Source organism: Antennarius striatus, chromosome 20, assembly GCF_040054535.1.
Source record: "Antennarius striatus isolate MH-2024 chromosome 20, ASM4005453v1, whole genome shotgun sequence".
Lineage (NCBI taxonomy): Eukaryota > Metazoa > Chordata > Actinopteri > Lophiiformes > Antennariidae > Antennarius > Antennarius striatus.
The window spans coordinates 1527396-1552610 of NC_090795.1; the positions used below are offsets into that span (position 1 = coordinate 1527396).

Here is a 25215-nt window from a genome sequence, read left to right on the forward strand (position 1 = left end):
AAATAAAAGCATTCAAATGGAGTACCTCACCCTGTTGTTTCGGAGCAGAAGAGTTTTTTGGGAACGCCGTGGTCTCCTCGGTGTTTTCTCATCACTGACTCATTTGCATATTTTCTAGAAGAAACAAAGCCCCTTTTAGAACCGAGTCGTCCTCCCTTCATCCGACGCTGGCTCTACATCCGTCGATGGACGAAGAAGACACGCACAATTCTTTCACAGATCCACTCATATGGATTTCAGGACTTTATTGAGCAATAAAAAATATACACCGAGGAAAATATCGTTGTCCTTTATCCCCCATATTGTCGTTCTTCCATCTCCAAATCCGATTTCATACATCCGGATGATTGACCCATGATCCAAAGCGACAGAATGGGAAAAAAACAGGGGCAGTAGTTCGACAGCGGAGGTTTGAAAACCAGTTTGGAATCATCTGTTCAGACTGGTCCACTGGAAAACGGACTTGGGTTCAAACGGGAGTGAAAACAGACTAGGTGGTCACATCTGAATCTGCCTCTCCGTAGAGTTCTGCCAGTTTCTGGAACTCGGGCCCCCACTTGTCCAGGTAGTTGTAATCCTGCTCTGATTGCGTGCCGGGGGAGTCCAAAGGGCTGATGGTCCCCGTGGGCGAGCCCTGGCCCTCGTAGGCGTAGGTCTGGAGGGAGTCGTAGGGCGGCCCGCTGGTGTCCAGGTCGGTCTCCACCAGTCTCTGCTTGATGAACTCGTGCACGTCCACCTCGTCCAGGTCCACCGACGGACTCCGGCGGTTTCGGGGCAAACCGCAGAGCTGCCTGGCGTCCGGGCGGATGTCCCGTCTGAACTTGAGCTCCTCGGCGGCGGCTGGGTTGCGAAGGGCGATGATGTCGAAGGCTTCCGTGTCCTCCTCGCCTCCGCCCTCGTCGTCGTAGGTGACCACGTTCTCCCGGATGTCCTCCTCGGAGATGATGAGCGGCTCCTTCTTGCTCCGCCTCAGCGTGATGAAGAGGACGACGATGGCTGCGAGACGAAAAGGAAGGGGGATAAAAATTATCAATGGTTTGGTTTAAATACGACGGGAAGAGCTGGAAATCATTTCCCTAAATAACAGAACGATAAAATACACAAGTATAATTCCACAGAATGACTTCATACATTAAACTGATATGTTTAATGCTTGTAGACAAAAGTCAGACAGAAGGAAAATTGCTTTCCTCAACAATCAAATTGACAAAGCGCTTTGCGGGAAAATGGAACAGCTGAACGCGGTTACGACGCTCAGCCGTGTTTTTTATGCCGCTACCGATCCCTGGGCGCCAGTGTGGTTAACTCATCGCTCGTGACAGATAAACGCGTCCCGCTTCGTCAACCGCCGACCAAATGAACGCAAATTTTATGTGCATATTTATCCAATTTGCCATCCTGACACTAAAACCGTTGAAGTCATGAGGGATTGTAAATCAATAATACATACGGGCCGACGTTGGCCGATGATACAAGCTGTTGAGATCATGATGACGCGTGCGTTCTCGTTCTCCAGCTAGGAACCTGTTGGCTCTCCGATTCGCCAAGAGATGCTAATGTATATAATATAACGCTAATATCTAGTTAATAAAATGGCATCAGCAGGGAAGTGCGATTTTTATTATAGCAGAGCAATATCTAATATCTAATAATAAGAGCGGGTTGAGCGTTCCTGCTGAGGCATCGTTCTTCAGCTCAATTGCATCAAAAGTTAGCGAGAGGAAAAACTTTAAATGGAGCTAATGAAAACGCTTTTTCTTCGCCTCGATCTTTGAGTCTAAACATCTAAACGGAGGCTGTCGTTAGCGGATAAGAAGAAGCCCAGGTTTCAGCTTCCCGGGACACAATGGTGCATCTGGCTAATCTACTGTATTTACTCAGCGCTACAGTTTTTTGTGCTGAAGCATCAGCCGTTTTGCAGACAGACAATAGTTTCAAAGAGGAGATTTAGCTTCAGACTGAAGGTGTTCAGACGAACCCAACGCCGCAGCCTTTCTTCCTTCTGTTCGCCTCTCTCCGAGGGGAATAATCCCATTCAGACGGCGAGGATAACGGAACCAGGTTCTGTCAAAAACCGCACCAGAAGTCTTTATGATGCCGGTATTGGACTGTCTAGATGTATTTAATAAACCTGCAGGACGTTAATCTGTGGATGGAGAAAGGAGCGGCGCCCCCAGTTGGTTTTCAGGAGGCGAAAAAATGTAATTTGTGTAGGACGGAGCTTATCGCTCACCTTGAAGCGGCCGATTGCACCAGGAAAACCAGAGACGACCAGGAAACAAAGGAAGTTTTCATTTACGTCCTCATGCATTCTGACATCGCTGACATCGCCACCGGTTCAGGAACTCCTCGTAAATGTGGGTCATTCCCGTTCACTGGACTGTGCACGCCACACAGGAAGACCCTCTCTGTTGTCGCCCCCTCAATGCTCCATTCAGATCGCTTCCTGTGCCGAGGCCAGCTGGGGACTAGCTATTGCTCGGTGCATCACTTAAAGCATCAAGGGGCTTTACTCCAGGCTCCACGCATCGCCCCAGCTGGAGTCTCATTATTCCTGCATGCAGAACTACATTCCACCTCACGCCGGGTTCAACAGAAGTTCAAGTGGTGCGCGTTGGCGGATCAGCGAGACCGTATCTCGTTCTTTACAATGTGTTGGGCGGATGGCCACAACATCAGCGAGACCGTATCTCGTTCTTTACCACGCATTTGGCGGGTGGAGACATCAGCGAGACCGTATCACGTTCTTTACCACGTGTTGGCGGATGGCTACAACATCAGTGAGACCGTATCTCGTTCTTTACCACGTGTTGGCGGGATGGATACGACATCAACTCGTATCTGGAGGTTTTACTGTACATCACTATTGTCCTGTCTAAATAAAGCAATCTGACTCCAATCAGACTCACGTTGGTGGTTTTCCAGTCTTCAGCTTGGACCTGCTTGAGGAATTTAGATGGAACAAACGTTCTATTCCATCACAGTTTCATTTGTTCAGCACTGCGCTAACTCTAAATTGAGCAGGCTGCATATTTAATCCTTTTTTTTTTTTAATCCAATCATCCAATTTCATTTCAAATTAAATAAGTGAAATCCAAACAGCGACCTGCGTCTGAACGTTTCATGCTGTTAAAGTCACACGTAGGGTTTGTTATCAGCAGCTCGGAGACTCTTCTACCCTTCTTTTACCCGTCGTTCTGCTGCAGCTTGAATTAACCTCATTAAAGGGCACCGAGATAAAAGATGGCCGTTAATCGGACAGATGGAAAACATCAAACACAAACAGATCCCTGGTGAACAAACACAGCTGAAAGGGTAAGCCGCGTCTGTTCACGTGTTGCACGACAGATACCGACACCGCGTCGACTTCAAGACGACACGGCGGTTAGCGGAGCCCCGCCCGGATGGGGAGCGTCCCCAAACACGAGATCAATCGACCAGATTGTCCGTCTGTTCGTTTCGTTGCGATAACGGTGGTTAGCAACTCGGATGACGACCTTTTGTTGGCCTACACGACTACACGGACACGCCCTTCACACGTTCATGTGTTCAGATCGCCAATGAGAGGAGGGAGAGCGCCAACGGTGGGCGGAGTTTTGCTTCCTATTGATCCTGATCTATCTTATTATTCACTCCAGCTGATTATCCACACCAAACACGATCACACGGTCCGCGTAGAACAATTGGCTCGCGCCGCGATGAGAGGTTGCCATAGTAACAAGGCACGGAAGTCCGATGGAGTTTGTATTCACGGCTGTCGAACGTGAAATCGACATCTACGTTTACCGTCGCCGCTTTCCTTCGATTTTTTGCCCCCCCCCCTCCCAGGGCAGAACCCCTGCACCACCCACCCAGCAGGATGACGATGCACAGCAGGATGGCGATCAGCGCTCCGGTGCTGAGGCCGGCGGAGGAGAGGAACGCCTCGCTTTGGCACATCCGGATCTTTCCGTGACGATGACACGGGCAGACCCGGAGGGTCAGGGTGCTGGTGCCGCTCAGAGACGGCTCCCCCCCGTCCCACACCACGATGGGCAGCTCGTACAGCTCCTGGGTCAGGTGGTTGAAGCGGCGCCGTCTGGCGATGATGCTCGCTGTGCTGTCTGGAAGGAAAAAACAAAAACAAAACACGGAATGTTGAGAAAACAGGAAGTTGATGGTTCTTGTTGCTTGTGTCGCCTCCCCCACTGCGTCCGTGTGTCCCCAGATTCATTAATTTCAAAAGGTGTTCATTAACCACTTTCATGTGCTTGCAAAAGAGCGCTTGACCTTGGCTCGAGCACAAACGCTGTCAACGTGTGGCGTGGACCGAAACAGAACGGCTGACTTAGCGGCGAAGAAAAACCAAATTAGGAAAAGAGGCTTTACGGGAAGATTCCAGCAGGATTTGTAAATAGCATTAAAAAAACTATTTTATTAATATTACTATTATTTATTTCATGACTTTTTTCTATTAAAATCCCGGAAACGGTTTTTAAATATTTGGTTGTGTGTGTCCCATGTTGCTCTGCTGTGCAGGGGTGTGGCAGGAGGCGGAGCTGAGCTGGTGGGCGGAGTTTGTGGGATTTTTTCTTTTTACATTTGGGCACTCCTGCGATTGTCAGTTTTATTTTTTACAAACTGGCCCCGGGCCCCCATCAGAGAAGGGAAAAGTTATGTGGCCCTTACAGGAAAAAGTCTGCAGACAGATGCTGCACGGCCAGCGAGAAAAAACCCAAGTGGAGCCGGTCCCACTTTAAAATGATAAATAAACCCATAATAAACCGCCATAAATGCTTTAGAAGACGTGATAAATACCGCGAGACGTTACGGATGTTGTCTGAGGAAGTCTTCCCATTTATATGTCTTGTTTATTTAAGGAACTACTTCTTTCCGCTCATGCATCAACGCGGGGTGAATTAACTCAGCAGAACGAGCCGACGCCCACTCGCAGTCGGTTTTAATAGTTTTACAGGCTAAAAAAATAAAAATGAATCCTTCTAACATGGCGTGATGCTATTGGCTGCCGCTCTGCTCGTATACCTGGAGGAGTAACCTTGGCCTCGCGTGATTCGCCAGCTTGGAACTTGCAGATGATGTATATAAATATTCACACATTTTAAGTTGGGAAAGTGCTGAATCGTGCACAGGGTAACCTTTTCTTTCCACCCAGCAAAAAAAAAACCCAACCCCCCCAACCACCTCCACGCCGTAGTATCGCTGCTGCTTTGAGACCTTGCCTCCCACTGCAATCTCTGCTCCATCTATGAATAATTATAATGATCGACAGTCGGAATGACAACACGTACTTCAAGCTTTATTAAGTCAGACTCGCTGTATCACCATATCAGCAAGCAGATGGGTGGGGTGGTGGTGGTGGGGGTGGCGATAGAGGGATGCAAATAACAAGGAGGGGAGATGATGACATGGGGGAGAGGAGGAGAGGAAGTTAGAAGCCGAGGCGGCGATAAACAAGCTGCTTGTGTGTAGCGCCCGCCAAAATAAAAGACCTCTGCAGCAGAAAGCGCACATCATGCTAATTTCACATTAAAATGCATCAATCACGTGACTCCACTTCCACGTATCCGATTGGCTCAAAGGCAAACCAATCATAGAGGCGGTAACTGAAGGCCGGTGGAAGGTGTACCCGACATAGCTGTCTAAGAAAAATGATTAGCAAGTGGAGCTAGCGTCTATGCTAACACAACTTGTGTAATTTTTTTATTTCTTTTTTGGGTGTGTGTTTCTGAATCGCACACAAACACGCACGAGCATCACTGGTGCGTATTCCCCCCCCACACATCCCAGCGTCCCGGCTTCATTAAGCTGCAGCATGAGCCGCTAACTGGCAAATGGCCTGGTTTTCAAATTCCCCGAACGCATCGGCACGCTAGGTGTAGCGTCGCTTACATAACTTTTATATCACATGTGCATCCGAGCCAAAAGAAGTTAAGCTACAATTCACAGCGGTGAAAACTGTGCAGAAACTAGTCAGTTTCATGGGAATTCCTTCCCGCCAAGACTCCGATCTCTGCGGTAGACTCCTGGTAGACTTCGACGAGTTTGCGTCGATGCAAGCCGCCTCTGCAATTACCAGCTGAAGCAAAACGTAACATATAATGTCGCTATTAGCGGGAAGGATGAGTATTGGATCACATTATAAAGGTGGCTACATTATGTATTATGACACAGCTTTAAAAGGTAGTGAATGTCAAGATAATGTATGAGCTGAGAGGGTGCCGCCGGTATGCCGATCCGCACAATGGCTTCCGCTTCGTGTAAAAGTACAAATGCTCTTTTGTTCTTTGAAGGTTTAGGTCTTTTGAATTTGTAGAGAAGGATGACTTCATCTTTATCTACCTCTATTATTGTGGTGGCTTCTCAGCGAAGGCCGTCGGTTCTATCGTAAGCTCACAACGGAGTGGATCCACTAAACCTCTATGATCCCCGAACAAAGCAACTAAACATTGATACAGAATGCTTAAAAAATATGCATTTGATTTATAACTTGTTAATAATGGGGCGAGAGGAGGAGCACCTGCAGTCCTCCGACCAGTAGAGGGCAATAAGAACTTAAAGTCGATACTATAGTTGTGACTATTACAAATTTTGGATTTCTTTGCTGTCTTTCAGCCTTGCAGTGATTAAACTAAAAACACGATTAAAGAATGAATATTATCGACTTTAAGTCAAAGTCTACAGTACAGAACATTGATGCATTATCCTGCAAGATTCTACAACTACAGCGACATTACATAAACTTTAATCTTAATAAGAGCCATCAAATTATTGGCGGTTCCCCATTTTGAACGAATTCATCTCACTTTACAATAATAAAAAAAAATCAAGCGACTGAAAAACTATTTGATAGTTGGCGTTCCTTCATCTAAAGCGTGCGTAGGATTAATTATCAGACGGCTTTGAATATCAAACGCTAACATCAATGACGGGCATTCATGCAGAGTAGCAAACGTGCTTAAAAGAAGTCCTTTGCATTGAAAAAAGGATTAAGACTGACTCAGTAAGGCTTAGCTTAACAAAACCTGCCCTGCAGTGACAGAAATATCGGTTAATGATGAAGCTGCTTATGAAAAAAAGCATTTTGTTTTTCCCGACTGCATCGATGTAGCGCCAGTATTGTACTTTTTGCTCCATACGGTTGTGTTCGTGTCTGTTTGTGCTAATTATGTGTTTTCCTGTTTTGTTCCTGCAGCAGCAACCAAAAAAAGGGGAATGTGGAGTACCGTTATCACGCTCCTCTGGTACGCAGGAACGAACCGAGATAGCTGAGACTTTTCTGCACAGATTGAAGTTGCGTGTAAAACAATCTTTGGCGTGTTTCTTTTTTTGACAAAGTGTAATTAAGGGGAAAAATAGCTGGATAATTGAAACAAAATCAAAAGCACTGATGTGAATTTGCCATTTTAGCCGTCTAGACACAAAAACTCGTCTGCACAAATCATGCCGTTTCAGCAGATAACGGGTGTTTGGGAAGAAGCGTAACCCCGTCGCCGCCGTGAATGACATCAAATCAAATTAAACGTCCCCTCGTATCAGTGGCTTGACGGCGCTCCCGCCGACGGAGCTGATTAACTGTAATATTATCAGGTCTTCTGTGTGGAAGAAGATACATTCAGAAATCGATTGATCTATTTGAGTACGCGGGTTATTTCGAGATCATAGCCCGGGTTTAATTGCCTTTTTAGAAGCAAATGTCATCACAATGTGACAGATAAGGAGATCAAAAAGGCATTCAATTTCCAGTCATTGTGAAGTCGCCATAGTCAAGTTGAATTAATTCAAAAAGGGCGTTTAGCAGAACAGGTTTGTCGTAAAGTGCTTTCATGGAGAAGTGCAATAGAAGCGTCCCCCCCCCTTGTTTTACAGCATTAATGGCGCCTGAAACACGGTAGGAGTTTGACCTGTTCACATCAGGAAGTCAGTGTTTAAGCATCTCTGCCATCAAATCGTCATGCAAAAGGCCTCCGTGTGAATTAAGATTGCATTTCCTTCTTGGCCAGGCTGATTCCGCCAAAGGGTCTTTGAGCGAAATACTTTTCATAAGGTTGCATGAATGGAAAGTACTCCCCCCCCCAAAAAAAAAAAAAGTCAGGACATCTCGAGCTAAACCTCCTCCCCGTTTTTCTAAGAGATACAAGAAGTCCAATTTAGTGAGAAACCATTGTGAGCACACTGTAACCGAGGAGGAAAGGAGGTCAGGAGAGAGTTAGTCTTGTGAGTGACTGAGAGGGATTTTCGTCAGTCGACACAACAACAGACGGAGGCATTAGGATCTGGCGCCGAGCATCCGCCAACTGTTGGTCGGCTGCAGCGGCAGTGAAAGAAGTTGCTGTGAGTGTGAAGAGCTTACTTTAATTATCAGACACAGGAGCCAACAGTATGGCGCAGTGTGCCTCCCGCCCTCATCCAGATAGTGAGAACAGAGCAAATAATTCCTAATGCGCATCGGCGGTAGAAGGCTACGTGACTCCAACGCCTCTCTGTTTGAGTGGATGTGCAAATGCATCCTCCAAGTGATTGGAGACGACCGCAGCAGCGGCTTAAGTATTAAGATGGAGGCTGGTGTTTGGAAGCTATGAGGAGCTAATATGTGAATTCTTCCAGGTGCAAAAAAAGGATGCAACAAGACTTCATGCTGAACGATATCTTTGGCTCCGTGTCGGAGTTGTTATCCTAGATTAAAACATGCTGTCAGGACTCCAAAGGTTTCATGTAAACCAGACAAGATATTCAAATGCATTTCAGACTTAAGGACAGACTTTCCCTCTCTACACATTCAATGCTCATTGACCAACAGAAGAAGACGGAGAGGTTGATTATGTCAGAGCTAACCTGCTAGCGATGCGAAGCATCTTGGGATCGGTAAAGAACAGAAAGAAAAACACCAATAAATGTTAAAGAAAGTCCGCCAAAGGAGATCCATCGATAAAATGACCTTGCAGCTAATGAGTTAATGGTTGATATGGTCATTGTTCTGTCTTTATCTAACTGAAACAAAGCAGAGCCTCCGCCCACCTCCAGTTCAGGACCTGCTTGAGGTTTCTGCCTGTTAAAGTCACTGTTTTCCCACCACTCTTTCCATGTTCTTTCTCACGGTGGATTGTTGGGTATTCTGTGGAATAAAAAGAGTCTAGACCTTGTGAAGTTCTCTGATATAATTTATGTTGTGATTAGGCGCCTCAAAAAAAAACAAACTGACTTGACTTTCTGTAAAACTAGAAGAACTAAATTCTGACTATCAACTACATCAGCTATTTATCATTTTGCTGTTTTATCCTTCGGGTGGGTTAATTTCCTGTATGTTCACATCATGACACGCAATCATGAGATCCAGCACAAAATCCGTAGTGATGCTGATCCCAAAGCAAGAATCCATAACTCAAGCGGCACGGATCTAAAACTTGCTGTCAATCCTTGGTGACAGAACGGTTTCCTTCCTGAATGTTTCGGGGATGTTTTGCTGCAGATGGCTCTGTGGTCATAAATCTAAGACAATCACTTCGTAGGCGTTGAACATATTTTGAATCTCTATGCATATGGATTGCAATGGTTTATTTCTTTTTTTTTACCAGACAACCTGGACCAACCTGTCTCCAATGGTGGACTGTTGCCCAGTTCCACAAGTAAAGATTCCACAATCTTTGGAAAAGCTGATTGAAATACCTCCGGTCGTGTTGGAGCTGACAAACTTCGGTATCCATAAGAATAGATACGCATCATTATGGCGCACTTGTTTTGGTAAACAGCTGATTTATTTTTATGTAAATCTTTCAAGTCCACAGTTTGATTCCCAGAACACACGGAAAACAAGCAGGAGGTCTGGCTCCGCCAGTTTCATGAAAAACCCTCGAGTAACAAGAGGCACAGATAAGAAATATATTTAACAAGTGTTTTAACAACATATTAATATTCATCAAGTCTGTAAAGAGATGCAAGAATAACACAGCAAATTGCTCGTTTTTTTTTGTTTTTTTGTGATTTTACCAAGTTTTAAAATCTTCGCTCTTAAATGTTAGAAAAAAATATTTAAATGCATTAAAAGAGCAATTTCACAACAGTAACTGGTACAATATCAGATAAATAACTGTGATCGCGTCTGAATTTGTTACTCCACACTGTCCCTCGACAAATACCACCCGTCTTGCATGTCGTGAGACATTAACCGAGCTGCTCTAGCGGGTTAGCGTCTAAAGCCAACATCCCTCACCTCGTGCCCACCCACTCACGCGGTGAAGCGTGCCTAGCCGCATCTCAATGCTGTTGGAGAAGGCATGGGAAAGCTCATAGCGAGAAGCAGCTGGACCAAGGGCTAAACAGCCTTATCTCCTATTATCACATTGATTTTTTTTTTATCTCCTCAGCGCTGCCTTCCTCTCTGTTTCCCCGCCTTCCATCGGCTCAGACATTCATCTGGAGTGCTGTGAAATCCTCCTCTCAGTGGGCAACTGTGAGATCTTTGGGCTGAGAGCTTTTAAAAGCCTTGTGATTGCAGACCATCCTAAGGCGAGGTATTCACCTGAGACATAGCTGGTTGCCATGGTAATGCCACAGAGGCACAAAATAATAGGTGGAGAGAGAGCGACAGAGTGTATAAACCATTTGACAACACAAAGCAAACACGCACCAATCGATGAGTTCGATGAGTAGCCGGAGTCGGAAACTACCTAGATGGTATGTGGACTTCCTGATATCTATCAATTAATCAAGTTTCATTTATATAGCACTTAATCATGGCAACAAACATTTCAAAGCACTTTAACAGACAATAAAACCCAACTGAACCCTCCAGAGCATAAGCAATAGCAGCAAGGAAAAACTCCCTCGTTGAGGAAGAAACTCCGGACAGGACCCAGACTCTTTTGGGCGGCCATCCGCCTTGACCGGTTGGGTTGTAAAGAAATAAAAAGGAAGATATGGACAGGGTAAGAGAAAGAGAGACCGAGAGAGAGTGGCAGATAGACCAGAGAGAGTTAGTGTCTTTATGGTTATAGTTACCTCCTCTATATCTCTAACACACCTCCAAGGTGTTGGGAGCTCAGTGCTCCTTATTGGATCTTGGATTGTGAGCGAAGAGGATGGAGCGTTGCCCCGGAGACAAGCAAACTCATGGGAAATGCAAACAAACATATTGATTGGTATAATTACCTTCATTGTCTTTCAGGGTGAAGTTGGGATTAACCGGTAGATGGCTCGGCAAAGCGAAAGAAAACCGCTGTCCATTGGCAAAGTCATCCTTATCCACCGCCGTGACAGTCTGGATCACCTGATGTCAGGGAGAAAACAAGGAGAAATTACTCCTCCACAACAACGCACGCAGCATCTAATTATCCGCCGCGATGTTTAGCAGCATTTTTCACTCTAATTGCGGGACGGGCTGATCGAGCTTCTGATGTATGTCTCGTATTTTGCGGATCGGTAGAGGTTAGACTTCTGACGTGTCCTCTTCAACCTACACTGCCTGCGAGGAAAGTGGCCAGGTTACGATGAGGTAGATTTCAGAGCGTCTGGCTCCAGGCAGGAGGCTGACATCTGACAATGACAAGGGGGTACTTAAGGGCAAACTCACGGCTAGTTGTCATCCTGCTGTGCTTAATTGGGTAGAAACACAGCGAGAGCAGGAAGAGGAGAGAAAAAGTACCTCATAGCCCCTGTCAACAGGAGGAGTTCTTGGGTTTTTGGGTTACCGGTTTATTTGCACGAGTGTGGACAGGACTGAATACCCTGGTGTTGGTTTGATGGTTGACAAGGAGACTCGGGTGGAAGTTTTTGACTGAGAAAAGAAAGTCTTTACTTTTTTACCATTTGATTTCAAAAATTAAGACATCAGGAGGTTTGGAAAACCACAGGAGCGTGTTTGTTAGAAAATGTCACATCTATTTTGAGTTTCTCTAAATAATCTGCCTTTTTTGGCCATGAGAGTAACATCTTTTGTCTCATAAATCAAGAATTTCTATGTCAAACTATCATCTTTAGGAGTCTTCACACTCCTACAAAGAGTACAATCCATTTTTATTGAAGCCTTGTTATCTTCTTTCAACACTGAAGGCCTGTTGGAACTCCCTGGATCAATAATGTTCTGGTCTCCTTTACCAGCTGTGTTACCATGCTACTAGTGTAAACACCCAAGAAAAGTTTGCTAATTTAACAGCTAAATCTGTCCTTTTTATCCTAGTTTCAACAGGATTGGTCTAGCTGGTCTTTATTTGTGGACTTCAGTCAGTTTGAAAAAGCCCAACTCACCAGGGAATAGACACGTCCTGTTTCTAGGTGTAGGTCTTTACTCGGTGTCGAGCTGCTTGCTGGACCAGGAAACTAGGTTTCATCACATAGAGGTGGTTTTATTCTTCTGGACAGAGGTGCACGTCTGACTCATTCATCACAGAATCCTTCTTGTTTAATCCCGTCGGCAGACAACCCCGAAGCTCCAAAAGAGACTCAATTCAAATTTGGAGCAAACTTTAATTTTAAACTTTTCTTCCACCAGCTTGAAACTATTATAAATGTACTTAGTTGTGTCTTCCCAGCCTTTATTCTGTCATCCTTTTGCAGAACCGCTCTCTGCCTTTTCTGCACCACTGATTGCTCTATATCGCTAAAAAACCTTAATTCGAATGAATCAAAGACCACAGTGAGCAAATTGGAATGAGCTTCGATTTGGAGCTGTCATGGTTTGCTGCTAAGATACTCATTTAGAATGAACGATTAATAAGCAGTTCCCTCCAACGTCTTGGGAGTCTGTTAATGCTGATGGCAGTAAGCAACACAAACTGCTGAGGGAAACAATAGTTTAATGCAGAATGTATAGAACTGGAGGTGACTTGACGTAAAGAAGCAGAAGCTTTCCTTTTTAGGTATGCAGGTGCTGCATACCTAAAAAGGAGGGCAAACAAACCTGAAAATAGAGTAGAAATTGCACATTTTGTTCTGGTTGGGTCCTAGATGCTCACCTGGCCCGGCCTAGAGCTCTCGCACACGATGACTTCGTCGTCTGTAGCCACTCGCGGCGGGTTGTCGTTCACGTCCAGCACCTGGACGGTAACGGGAACGTGACTGAGAAGGCCCGGGTTGTCTGGAGCAGAGAGAAAACGAGTCGTAAAGAAGTTTAAAGCTCTCACAAGGTCAACAAACCCAGCTAACACCACGGCTAAGTCCAGTTCGGATGATTTCGAGCCACTAATTCACTTTTATTTAGCATTTTCCTGGATTGACTGAAGATGACAGTCTCAAACTCCTCCATCTTCTTGATTTACCTGAAGACATTCAATCATGTTGCCTTAAAACCAGTACAAACACTGGCATCCAAAACTGGAAACCACTGTGCTGACCATGTCGTCCACTGGAAGATGCAACGTCGCTGAAGGCAGTGCTTGGTTTTCAATAGAACGATCTGTGCATTTTGTTGTCCCGCCTCTTTTTTGCATTGCATTATTTACCACTAGGGCTGGAAACAACTCATTGAATATGCAAATGAGATGTAAACCTTCTCATTTGGCCACAAAATACCCAACCAAGAGCGATGCAAAGCTAAAGCACTCCAGAAAGATAAAGATAAACCTGATTTATACAAACTATACGATCGTGAGCGAGCCCAGATTTATGTCCCGCATTGGGAGGTCGAGGCTTCTAAAATTCAACCTGCGGGGCTTTTTAGTCGTCACAAAAAAGGTTTTAGCGGTTAACTTCCTTATAGTTTATAGTCTGAATGTGGCGGAGCTGAAAAATAGCATGCTAACTCAGCAGAACAGAAAAAAGTCATACAGGTGCAGCAGTCTTTCTTTTTAAATGAGTGATTCCACATTATTATTTATTCTATCATGTGTATAAAGGTCAGTTTTCCGGTGCCGTTGCTTCTCCTCTATTATCAGGCTTCTTTTTGGGTTGTCCTCCCTCATTCATGCTGGTAAAAATGAACCACTGGGTCTTCTGACTGCACCTTGGCATGTGACTGAATCCCTGCATACTAAGCAGAGGTGAGGAGATAAAGAAACATTAGCATGCACCACCTCCGTTTTCGCTGGCGAGAGATTTGCCTCATAGCGATTCCGAATTACCCCAAGTTATCCGATAGCGATGCTCCAAGGTAGCGGGGGCCGGCGAGGAAATTAATTAATTTTCATTGTAGAAAAAGGACATCAGACACGATTGGAGCCGGTGTTATATAAAACTAATATGAATGAATGGACTCTGATCAATATGCAAAAAGATCTTCATCCTATTTTCTCTCTGCACCTTAATTGCTAATTTTTTCCTGGAGAAACCGGGATGCATTTAAATACAGCTGGTGATCGGGAGTATCGCCGTCAATAATTTGCTGCTCTCGAAACTGGAGAGGTATGAAGACATAACAATGATGGACTATCAAGTTGGCTTTTGAATTTCAATTGGTTTTCTGGTAACTATGGTAACGGTGAAGAATTATAACTAAAAAAAAACAAACAAGCAAAATTAGTCAGGAGTGGCCCGTCAGTAATGGAATCAGAGAAAACGACGCTGGGTTGGGTAGTTGTTGAGAAGCTGCAGTGGTTTTTGTTCGACTTTGATACTAGTCTGTTTTTGATATTACAACGAATATCTATAAAATCTTTTGGGTTACCAATAAAAACACGCTGCTGATTGTGTCCTGTAGGTAAAGGCAGGCTGTGAGGGGAGGATTCAAAGCGTCATTCCCTTTTATGGAACCTTATTTTTGTTGATACTGATTCTGACAACTTGGAATCTTGACCTGGACTCTTCCCCCCTCAGGGAGTCTCGCAATCTTGTGGGAATGAATTAAAAATAATAAAAATGGACGGGAGTAAAGCCCCCGCATTAATTTTTTTAACCTTCATCTGCTCACATCATGTTTTCACGGCACAGAACTAATCGGCGCTTATCTCAATGTATAACGTCTCGTGTTAGCCCGAGGCTAAAGATGAACGGAAAGAATGAACGCATATTTCAGACAACTGTCTGATGGTATTTCACGTATTTACAGTGCCTGAATCCGTAAAACATCTCAGTTATATTCTTGTAATTGAAATATCTACATGCTAGATGGTTTAATTTCCATTCGTTCAACAGGAAGCAAACCGGGTACCTACCAACCTCCGAGGCCATCGCCGTGATGTTGTGCCACGTGACGTCCTCCCTGTCCAGAGGTTGCGTCGTCCGAATGAGTCCGCTGGTCTCATCGATTCTGAAGAATCTTTCTCCTTCCTCTTTGCTGTCCAAGAAATACCTGTTGGGGGGTGGAGGGAGGAAGGAAAAACATCACTATAGATTCCAGAAGCATTCTTTCTTCGGGCGCTGGAGGTTGTGACTAACCAGCCGGCTGGAAAACGGAGATACAAGCCGCTGCGTGAGTTTTGATTTGATTTACATTTAAAGGTCAGACGGCGTAAAGACTACAGATGAGGTCACGTACAAACATGTAGATTCAGATTGTTTTCATTTGATTGACGGAATTCCACCTCGTTTATGACGCCCGGCGTAACATTGAGATTGAAGACCAGTCGCTACGGCAGCGTTGTACATTTAGTTCCCGTTATAGACAGACTAATATATTCATCAGGAGCCTTGTGTTCATCACATTACATCAAGCCATCGAGTGCCCTTTAGCATCAAGTGGCTCCACTTCATTAAATGTAGAATAAAAGGCCAACTGGGTTTGCGCAACATGACGGTCGGCTCATCCTTAATGAGACGACACTGCAGCCCGATAGCAGATAGTTGGTACTTTTGACTTTCCTAACTTCCTGTAGGAACATATTCCTGGTCCGAAAACTTCCTTTCCCAATGCATTGTCTCCTTTAACGACACTGAAGAGTGGAAGGAAGTCGACATCGTCCAAAGGATTATGATTAAATCAGCCCTTAGCCTTCAGACGGCTGAACCGACCAATGGGAAGTAAGGAAATCGTTTGTGGAAGTCTATGTTGGAGCTTTCCTTCCCAGATATCCTGGATATGTCTTTAGTTTCTAACACTTGGAGTATGCCTGAAAGTCCAACCAGAAACGACAATGTTAGAATCCTGTTTTAATCCTCATGAAACTCCCATCATGCATCTGATTCCACAGACTGAGCATCACGGCTCAAACTCACCTTTTAGTGTCGAAAAATTGGTCGAGTGCCCCTTTAAAAGCAAAAAACCAAGTGGTAAATTGCCTCAGAGAATCACGCCGACACTTGTCTTTGCAGCCCTGGAATCCATTTACCAAATTATTGAGGACGTATAATTATTGGGTTTCGCTGTCATATTTAGTGATGTCATTTTTCCATCAAGCGAGACAAACTCATTGCAGAAGCAGCCAGAGAGGGAAAGGGGTGGTCTCCAACTGGAAAAGTGTTAAAAAGAAAGACGACAAATAGAATAATTTCTCCTTCTTTTAAATGGATGTCAGGTTCTGTGTGGAAAACACGTATTTCCGAGTCAAAGGCAATCACATTCCATATTTAATAATGACAGAAGGCGATGTTGTGCTGGCAATGTTGACATTGTTGTAATGCCTTTCTGGAGCCACGCTGTTATCAAGAGGGAAGGCAGCCCGAGGAATATAAAGCAGCGTTGAGACCGTGTATTCCCTAATTTATCTCTTAAGGACCGATTTACACCTTTTAATCCCGCCTTTATTCTCATGAGTAATGCAGCCCAAGTCGCCAATTTTCAATTGACGTGGAAACGGTATTGGGAAAATAACGCCAGGATTGCATTTATCTGAAATAATGAAGTTTTGTTTGGCTGGAATTGAACTCGGCAAAACTCAGTAGGAACCCTGTCATTATTTATTAAAAGCTCCGGGCTCACAAAGTCTTTTTCTGCGGTAATTTCCTTTTTCTTTCTCGTACGGATAATAGCAAAAACAAAAAAAGAGGTTGCATTATTATATCGTCATGACATCACGAAACGGTTGTCGTTCTTGAGACGGAACTCTTAAAAGATGTGTGTCCGGGTTTGTCGCCGGTTTCTCCGGGTTGTGTTTCCTGCGCTGGTCATTTCAGGACACCTCGAACTGGGCTCGTTAGGCTGAGCTCTACATTTTCAGAGCAGCTCGGCGCTCATTAGTCAAAGTGTGGACTCATCGCTCCGTTAGGATAAACATGAGGTGGACGGCGGCGAACCTGCCAGGACATGACGCCACGCTCAAGGCGGAGCGATGTCAATCTCACTGAATCTTCACTCTCCCCCGCAGAGTTTGTCGGTCATTAAGTCATTTGCAAAAAGGCCCTAGAGCTTGATTTAGCTCAACAGAGAAATATCCTCCTATGTAAGGGATGACCGGAGTAAACAGTTCAGCGGTGTCTGCCCAAAAACACTCCCCCGCTGCACAAAACACGATTGGAAATTGGGAAACAGGGAAGCCAACGCCAACACCACTGATTGCGGAAGTCTAACTCAGCGTTAGGGTCAGTTTGTGGTGCAGTATCTGAATCTGAAGTATCTCCAGAATTATCAGCAATCATGTTCTCCCCCCGGGTTCCATGAATGTGCCTTTAGACCCCGGTTATTGTTTTTGCATGCAAATGTCCGCATAATACGTCACGTTCATCCAAACCGCGACTGAATCAACTGATTTTGTTTGCGAGCCTCTCCCAGCCGCTCCCAGCATCTTATTGTCTATTTAAAAGTCTTTTACTTTCATTTGGTTTGATATTACAGCTGTTTATTCTCAAAAGGGAAAATGATCCGTCACAACCAATGCTGAGGCATTTTTCACAACTGGCTGCTGTAATTATGATAAGGCACAAGAGCGACTTGAGGTAATGAACCATCAAGACTTTCTAGATGTCAATTTCAGGCTGACATTTGATATGTTGCTTCAATTCAATTATTCAATTGCATGCATGACCAAACCCCCCAGTCCCTGCTGCATTCTGATGCAAACACTAGGAGGATGTCATCAAAATGCTTCCTCTTTATCTTGGGGGAGGGGGGCGTCGGGAGCGAAGAACGTAGGTAGGGTTGGACATGTAGGGAGGTATCCCACATGGACCCCAAAGGAAGACCTTTCATATGTAGATTACCTTCTTGTTTACTGCAAACTAGAACACCAATCAAAGAATCATATTTATTCTGTGTTGTCTTCATTGGAAATGAGGCGTCGCTCTTGAAGAGCCGCGGACGCATCGGCGTGGGTTCGGTTTAATCCCTTGGGCTCTGAAACCTCATAATCATGATCCTACAACACGTACAGCTGACTGAAGATGGCTTCTTATTGATATATCAGCATCGCAACTCATGAGGAGCTACATGTTCGCAGGCGTTCCATCATTCCAGTGAACCCTAGCAACGGAGCACAAATTAAAAAAAAAAAAAACCCTATGTGGAATTTCTTGACTGTAATGGAATGAAATGAGGTACCTGTGCAGGGCGAGAACTCGGGAATCGGTCCACCGCCCGAGGGCAATATCAATATTTTTTTTCAAAAAGTACACAAGAACGTCTTTAGACCTCATACAGACGTGTTAAGCAGTTGTATCGCCTCGGGTTACTTTGCATGCTTGTAGACAAAACAACCCGACTATCTCGACGTGGCCGTTGATGCAAAGAAAATGAGAGCGACTCATTCAGCGTATCGCCGGCTAGAGCAGAGGGGGGAGGGCACCCATAGTGTCAGGAAAGAAAAGCTATTACTTTTAATATTCTGGAGTTCATTTTCTATTCAAGCATGCATTCACGATGCCTCCTATCATTGGAGAACATTAGATGTTCTTTGGGTCGATTGATGAACCGGCGGTAGGAAGGAAACAGAAGGGCAGAAGGGCGTAGGTTAACACACTTTGTGGTATTTCTGTTTGGGGTAATTGAACATTGTAAATCAATCCAGTTGGAGGAAAAGTGTTTCTTGCTGTCCACCTCGGTTTCTAAGGGTTTACCACCCAATGAAGCCGTGATGGCCTTCTTGTGCGGATTAATTTCTGGAGTTCCAAGATGCTGACTTCTACAAATAAGGGATCAGAATGTTCCATTAACGCAAGACTGTCAATCTAGGAAACCATGTTGGAAAACACATGTGTCAGGTTGAGTAAAACTCCGTCAAACATCCCAACTATGACCTTGTGGTCATAGCTTTAAATATAGCTCTATAAAAACTAAGACAACATGGGGCAGAAAGATTGCAGGTACACTGCAAATCTGGTTTCATGGACATTTCTGAAAGTAGAGATAATCTTATTGCCCAACTTAAATCTTCATTGGGCGAGTCCAAAGCCCCTCAGAGCCATCACACTGGTAAACCTTTACGCCAAAAAGAATCGCTGATGAAAAGATGAATAAATAAGGAAGGAATCTGGCAAAGATAGACTCCTATCATCAGAACTCTGGCAGGAAACGCGGAAACGACCAAAGTAATCCCAACAGATACGGAAACCGTTCAGACGGGCATGTTTCTGAGAAACTTTGGCAACCAGAGATATATTGGCTGCCTGTCACATGTGAAAGAGAAGTCAGACTCAAGATGTGCCACGAAATGTCACATTCTCCCTTCCCCTCTCTTGCTGTAGAGCCCCTTTGACATTTCTGAGCACCAAGACCTGAAGATCTTCACCTGCATCCCATAAAACACAACTATTGACGCTCGGGAGCTTCTTACCTGACAGGGCTGTTCCTGCCGTCGGGATCCCGAGCCACGACGGCCCCCACCTCCGTGCCGCTCGGGGCGTTCTCGTAGACGTCCATAATGTAGTGATCGATGGAAAAGATCGGCGCTTCGTCCACGTCTCCCACCGTGATTTTAAGGGTGGCGGTGTCTTTGAAAGAGCCCAGATAGGAATAACGAGGATCCACGTGTGTGTTCACGCCCTCGATCTGGAGGGTGTAGGTCTTCTTCCTCTCGTAGTTCAGAGGCTGTTGGATAGACAATCCATACAAATTTTGACTTTTATTTCTGTATCTCCTCTCCAGGCAGGTCTGATTCACATAAAAACAGTGAATGAGCGTAAATAGAAGCGGAAACGTGAAATTAGGTGCAGCTAGAGAACAAAGAGAACAGTTTAGTGGGTGTTTCAGTTTGTGATTTGTTTGGCTGCATGTCGCCAGAACCCCATGTAGTTTTCATGTAAACAAAACGATTACATTTAACTCTCCTGCTGGTTTTGGAATTTAAAAGTCTATACTTAACATTTCCCATCTGACTGCCCCCAACATGATTTGACTTTGTTAAAAGTTTTGGAACGATGTCAATCAACCGTCGTCTTCTTTTCTTCGCTTCTGCAATCAAATGCAATACGACGTCGACCTGATCTGTGCAACACGCACCGTTTCATCACTCACTTCTGCGACCCATCGCCTCAATCACATCTCCAAACTCTGACAGCCTCTGGAAACTCCTCTAAACCCACCTGTTTTCAAACCTTTTTGACGACTACATCATATTTAGAATATTAATATTTCTAAAGAGTCTGAGATGACAAAGGCATCCTTACCTTCTTAAGGCTGATGATCCCCTCCCTTGTGTCCCTGTCGGTGGATATGACGAACATATTTGCTCCCTCTGAGTTCATTATGCTGTACTTGATGTCCGCGTTGATGCCAAGGTCCTCATCGTTGGCTTTTATCTTCCCTACCGGTTTCCCAACTTGGGCCGATTCTGGAACGTAGAGCTGGTAATTTTCTGTGGATGAACATTGGGGTGCAAACCCATTAGGAGCCAGCAAAAGCTGTTCAGACAAGCTGATCTACTTCAAATCAACGTCTGGATGTTCTACTGACAAATACTTAGCTAAGCAGTTTGGTTCCGTCACCATTGGCTCACGAGGGAATGCCATTAAAGATACTCAGCAGTGCTCCAACTGGCATTAATGCTAAACTGTGGAGCAGATAAAACTCGGAGGCTGATGATGGAGAGAAAATACTGATGGTTTTAAAATAGTTTTCAAAATGAAATACTTTGCCTCGAGGGGGACTGAGCTTGATGAGAGACATTGTCAAAGAGGGACAGTGAAAAACTTTGTCATTACTCAAGTTTTTCATTAAAATGGAAAAATTAGTGACGGCCAAACAGAGTCTTGATAAATGCAAGTCTCATTTGGTAATTAGGAAAAATTAGCTCCAATTCTAGACTAAAGAGCCAGACAATAATGAAGTGTGATAGATCAGAGAAGAATGCAGAGTCAACCTATGAGGAGAAGTCTCAGGAATTAGAATAAAATCCATCATCTGCTTTTCTCAGATTGACATATGCTTAATCGATAAATGCAGTGAGAAAAAGATTCAATCTGTAAATACTTTTCAGGGATTTTCCTCCAACACCTGAAAGATTCTAAGATTTTTGCAGAAACATTAAGTAACGTTTAAAATACCGTTAATTACTCAACAAGTTCTCCAGTTTGTGCCCCTGTTCCAAACTTTTAGAAACATGTTGGATCAAAAAAGAAAGGAATTGGATGGTGAAGAACTCGTTGGGGTGGGTTCCTTAGGACCATGCTTAGACTTATCCTTCACAAGGAACACAGTCCAGAACTTTATTTAAATAAATCCATTCGACTGCCTCGGGCATTGGGAGAGGAGTCTTACACTTAAGGCTATAAAATAACTAATAACAGCAGCTTGTATTTCCAGTCACAACTCAGCTATTTAATGAAATAGATGCTAATGTAATAAGTTTAGTAATGACACATTAACATTACCACCGGCGGTTCAGCTAAATTAGCCCTCTGGCTAGCAAAGAGGCCAAAAGGGTGACATTTTTCAATCTTCGCCTAGTTTTTTCGTTAGCTTCGCTGGTTTTCGGGTGGAGTCGCGTTCGTCATACTTTGGGGGAACTCGGGGGGGTTGTCGTTGATGTCCGTCAGGGTGATGTTGATGGTGGTGGATCCAGAGAGGCCTCCGACCTGGCCGGCCATGTCTTTGGCTTGGATGACGACGGTGTAGTGTTCCCTGGCTTCCCGGTCCATGTTGGCTAAGGCAGTCCTGATGATTCCTGGTTGGAGGAAATGACACATGTCAGGGAATAAGTTGACTCTTAGCACCAAACATGTTTTATTTATCTCTTTGGCGGTGCTGGCACTCCAACACCTTTCAGCTAAGACTACTCCTGAAGCACCATTACTCAGGTTTCTTTAGACAAACACCTCGTATCGCTTCTTTCTGCTTAGATTCTCTCGGTCTCTCAAGGTGAAACTTCCCTCAAATTTCATTATATTAAAAATGACTACCTAACCTTGGATCGAGGGTGAATGCAACTTTCTAAGGCATCCACTCAATCACATTTATTACTACAATAACACAGCAAACACAGCCATGAACTTTGACAATGCTAACTCTGTGATTTATCGCCGTACCTCTGCCCGCCACAGAGAAACTGTACTCAGGTAAATTGCAACTCAGTACTGAGCCAAAAGCGCAGGCAGAGTATTTGCTTCCTGTGTTGCTGTGTGGTCGGTGATTTACTGGATTTAATAGCCGCCTGTCCCGCTCATATATTTCTATGTGTGTCTATGTGTGAGGTTTGTTTTGTCCATATTAGTTTTTCCAGTGTGTGTCCGTATCTTTGCCGTAGGGTTAATTCGCCATCACACCTGCAGAAACCACATCACCGCATGGCGCCTGATTTAATATGTTCCACCAGTTACATCGGTGCTCATTGTAAATCTTTGCTTTTCCTCACAGCTAGGAACCTCCAGGCAACCAATGAACTTGTGTTCTCGTGAACTTGTGAACCCGTCCGATAATGCACAACGGTTGACCGACAGCAGTTGGACCCGAGGCGGTGGGGGTTGTTGATCAGGATGGTAAATGGGCTTTGCATCTGCCTGAGTGGCGATCGTGGCAGGAGTTTGTGGATTTTGGTGCTCAATGGGTCACAAGAAGCTAAAAACACACCCAGTGCTCATGTTACAGCTCCTGGAAGAAGAATGAATGCAACAAAATGGATAATATCCACTTTATTATATCGTCCACTCACACCCAGTAATAAAACAGTAGGCTAGCGACTTCCTGATGTAGCTGCTGGTAGCTTTAGTAGAATAAGTAAATCCTTATTTTTAGCCTTACTGTATGATTCACAAATGGAACAACCATCTGCTGTAGAAAGTTCAGGTGTCGAATTGACAAAAAGATCTGGTTCTGTCCAGTTCAGCCGAATATTCCAACGTTTAAATTCTGAAGGATGTTTTAACTGGCACTTCCAAAAAAAAAGGCCCCCAAAAATGGATATAAATGCAAGTAAATCCTATAAACGTAGGTATTCCTTTAGTTAAAAAGTGTAAATACGTTTCTGTTCCAGCCACCGTGAAGTGAGTCGGTTGTGTAGTTTTTATATATTATTGTAGATAAAGGTTAGAGGAAATCTGGACGGGCTTGAATTTCACATTAAGTTTTTATGATTTCACAAAATAGGGAGCTATAGTTGTGTTGTACAATAGGTCATTTTCCTCCCTTTCCTCAGGGCTCCGCGGACAGAAACTAATCTACTTGCCTCAGGAAGTATAATCATTAAAAATGGGTCAAAGACCAAAGCAGCCAGCGGTATTAAGATCCGGGGGATCTGGGTTTAAACATCATCCGTCACTCCCAGGTTCTGTGGACTGTCTGTGAACCTGCACTCCCCTCATCAGCAGCGACCAACGAAAAGGGAATGAAAAGCCCATAATGAGGAGTAATATCTAACTCTCAGACACAATAGAAATAAATGAAGACTTTTAAGAACAGGAGCTGCCTTGCCAGAAGTCAGCGGCGACCGTCGGACGATTTTATCCTGATGTAACCTTTAAAACTACAAACTTGACAAGGTGATGAAATTTTTTATACGCTAACACAATTTTCTCCTCCTTTTTTGTTCACTTCCATCCCGCGGTTTACGCTTAGAGAGGCTTTCCATGAGAGGGACGGAATCGGTGGACTTGTCAAGAAAAGAGTATTTCATTAGAAAATGTCAGAGAACGAGGAGTGTCCTCAGATTCCCCTCCAAGGCTACAGAGAAACACCGCATGTTGGGTTTTGTGGGATAAAGTAAAACCACACTTATCCCCCACATTTTTTTTTTTGTACTCTGAAGCGTACTGCAGCGGCTCGGTCTATTTCATGTAGCAGCTCTGATGTCTAATACTCATACGGTGTCATTTTGTGTGCTTTAGCTCCGCTTGCAGAAGAACAACCGTTAAGTGGGGCAAACGTGCTGCAGGGGCTTTTCTTCTAAAGGTACAACCAAGTAAATACCGTTAATTTGACTGTCAGGTAGATTCTCACAACGGCTGTAAACGTTTTATAAAATCCGCATTTGCTTGTTATTCCCTGTATTCATTTGATTGCAATAGCAGCGGTTATCGAAGAGTTAAAAATGCATGGTTAGCCTCATAAATAGAGCTGCTGCTCAAATGCTAACAGTGACAGACTGCTCTGTTTGTCTAGGAGGGTCTGATGTCAAACTGCCCTCCCTGCAGGGAAAATGGATACGACTTCAATCTACATCAGAAGTAAAACCGTTTTATTTGGGATTATTTTTGTTCCATAAGAACAAAGTACAAGCTAGTATATCAATCATAACTCCAACTTTAAATTGTAGTTGCTAACATGCTAGGCTAATGCCCACCCCCTTCATATAGTTTTCTTTTTTCAAAGTCAAAGTCAGCTTTATTGTCAAGTGTACCATATTTGCACGACATACAGCACAGATGAAATTACAGTCCTCTCTGACCCATGGTAGACAGGCAGTACAACAGGTAGTACAACACAGGTAGTACAACAGGTAGTACAACACAGGTAGTACAACACAGGTAGTACAACACAGGCAGTACAACAGGTAGAACAACACAGGCAGTACAACAGGTAGAACAACACAGGCAGTACAACAGGTAGAACAACAGGCAGTACAGCACAAAGTTGACGTTGATGTTAATGTTGGTAATGTTTTGGTCTGATAAAATAACCAACAGACTACAAAAGCCATTTATTTCAAATGGGGGAAAACATTTTATCGGACTCAAAAAACCCCCCAAAAAACAAAACAAGCATGTAAGCTTGAAAGACTATTAAGGAATGTTTTGTGTTCCCTCACATTTAAAAGTAATCAAACTTGTTGCAGCTGCGTTGGGGTAATGATGCAGGCTCTGCAAACTCTATTTTAAGGCCTTTGTTATTAACTGCAGTCTTAACATGACTTAACCTGAGGTCCTTGAAGCGCACACATCTTAGCAATTGGCCACACTTTCCATTAAAGCAACCCTGAGACGAACAATTTGACCTTTGGAGTCTATTATTGCCCCTTTACTCATTGAGGCTGGTGAAATGTCTTCCAGCAG

The 25215-nt window shown here is 44.3% G+C and overlaps 1 protein-coding gene across 4 annotated transcripts in view; it reads right to left on the reverse strand.

The window, feature by feature from the left end:
• Positions 1–257: 257 nt before the first annotated feature.
• The window catches only part of LOC137614160 (cadherin-18), a 68681-nt gene continuing 43723 nt past the window's right edge, over positions 258–25215 (reverse strand). For all 4 annotated transcript variants that reach the window (XM_068343761.1, XM_068343762.1, XM_068343764.1 and 1 more), the window contains exons 5-12: positions 21729–21896; positions 20401–20588; positions 19569–19822; positions 15081–15217; positions 12948–13069; positions 11146–11263; positions 3852–4103; positions 258–996 (exon numbers count right to left, since the gene is read on the reverse strand). In XM_068343761.1, the coding sequence (XP_068199862.1) occupies positions 491–996; positions 3852–4103; positions 11146–11263; positions 12948–13069; positions 15081–15217; positions 19569–19822; positions 20401–20588; positions 21729–21896 (1745 nt within the window). In that variant the 3' untranslated portion in view covers positions 258–490. The remainder of the gene's footprint in view (positions 997–3851; positions 4104–11145; positions 11264–12947; positions 13070–15080; positions 15218–19568; positions 19823–20400; positions 20589–21728; positions 21897–25215) is intronic.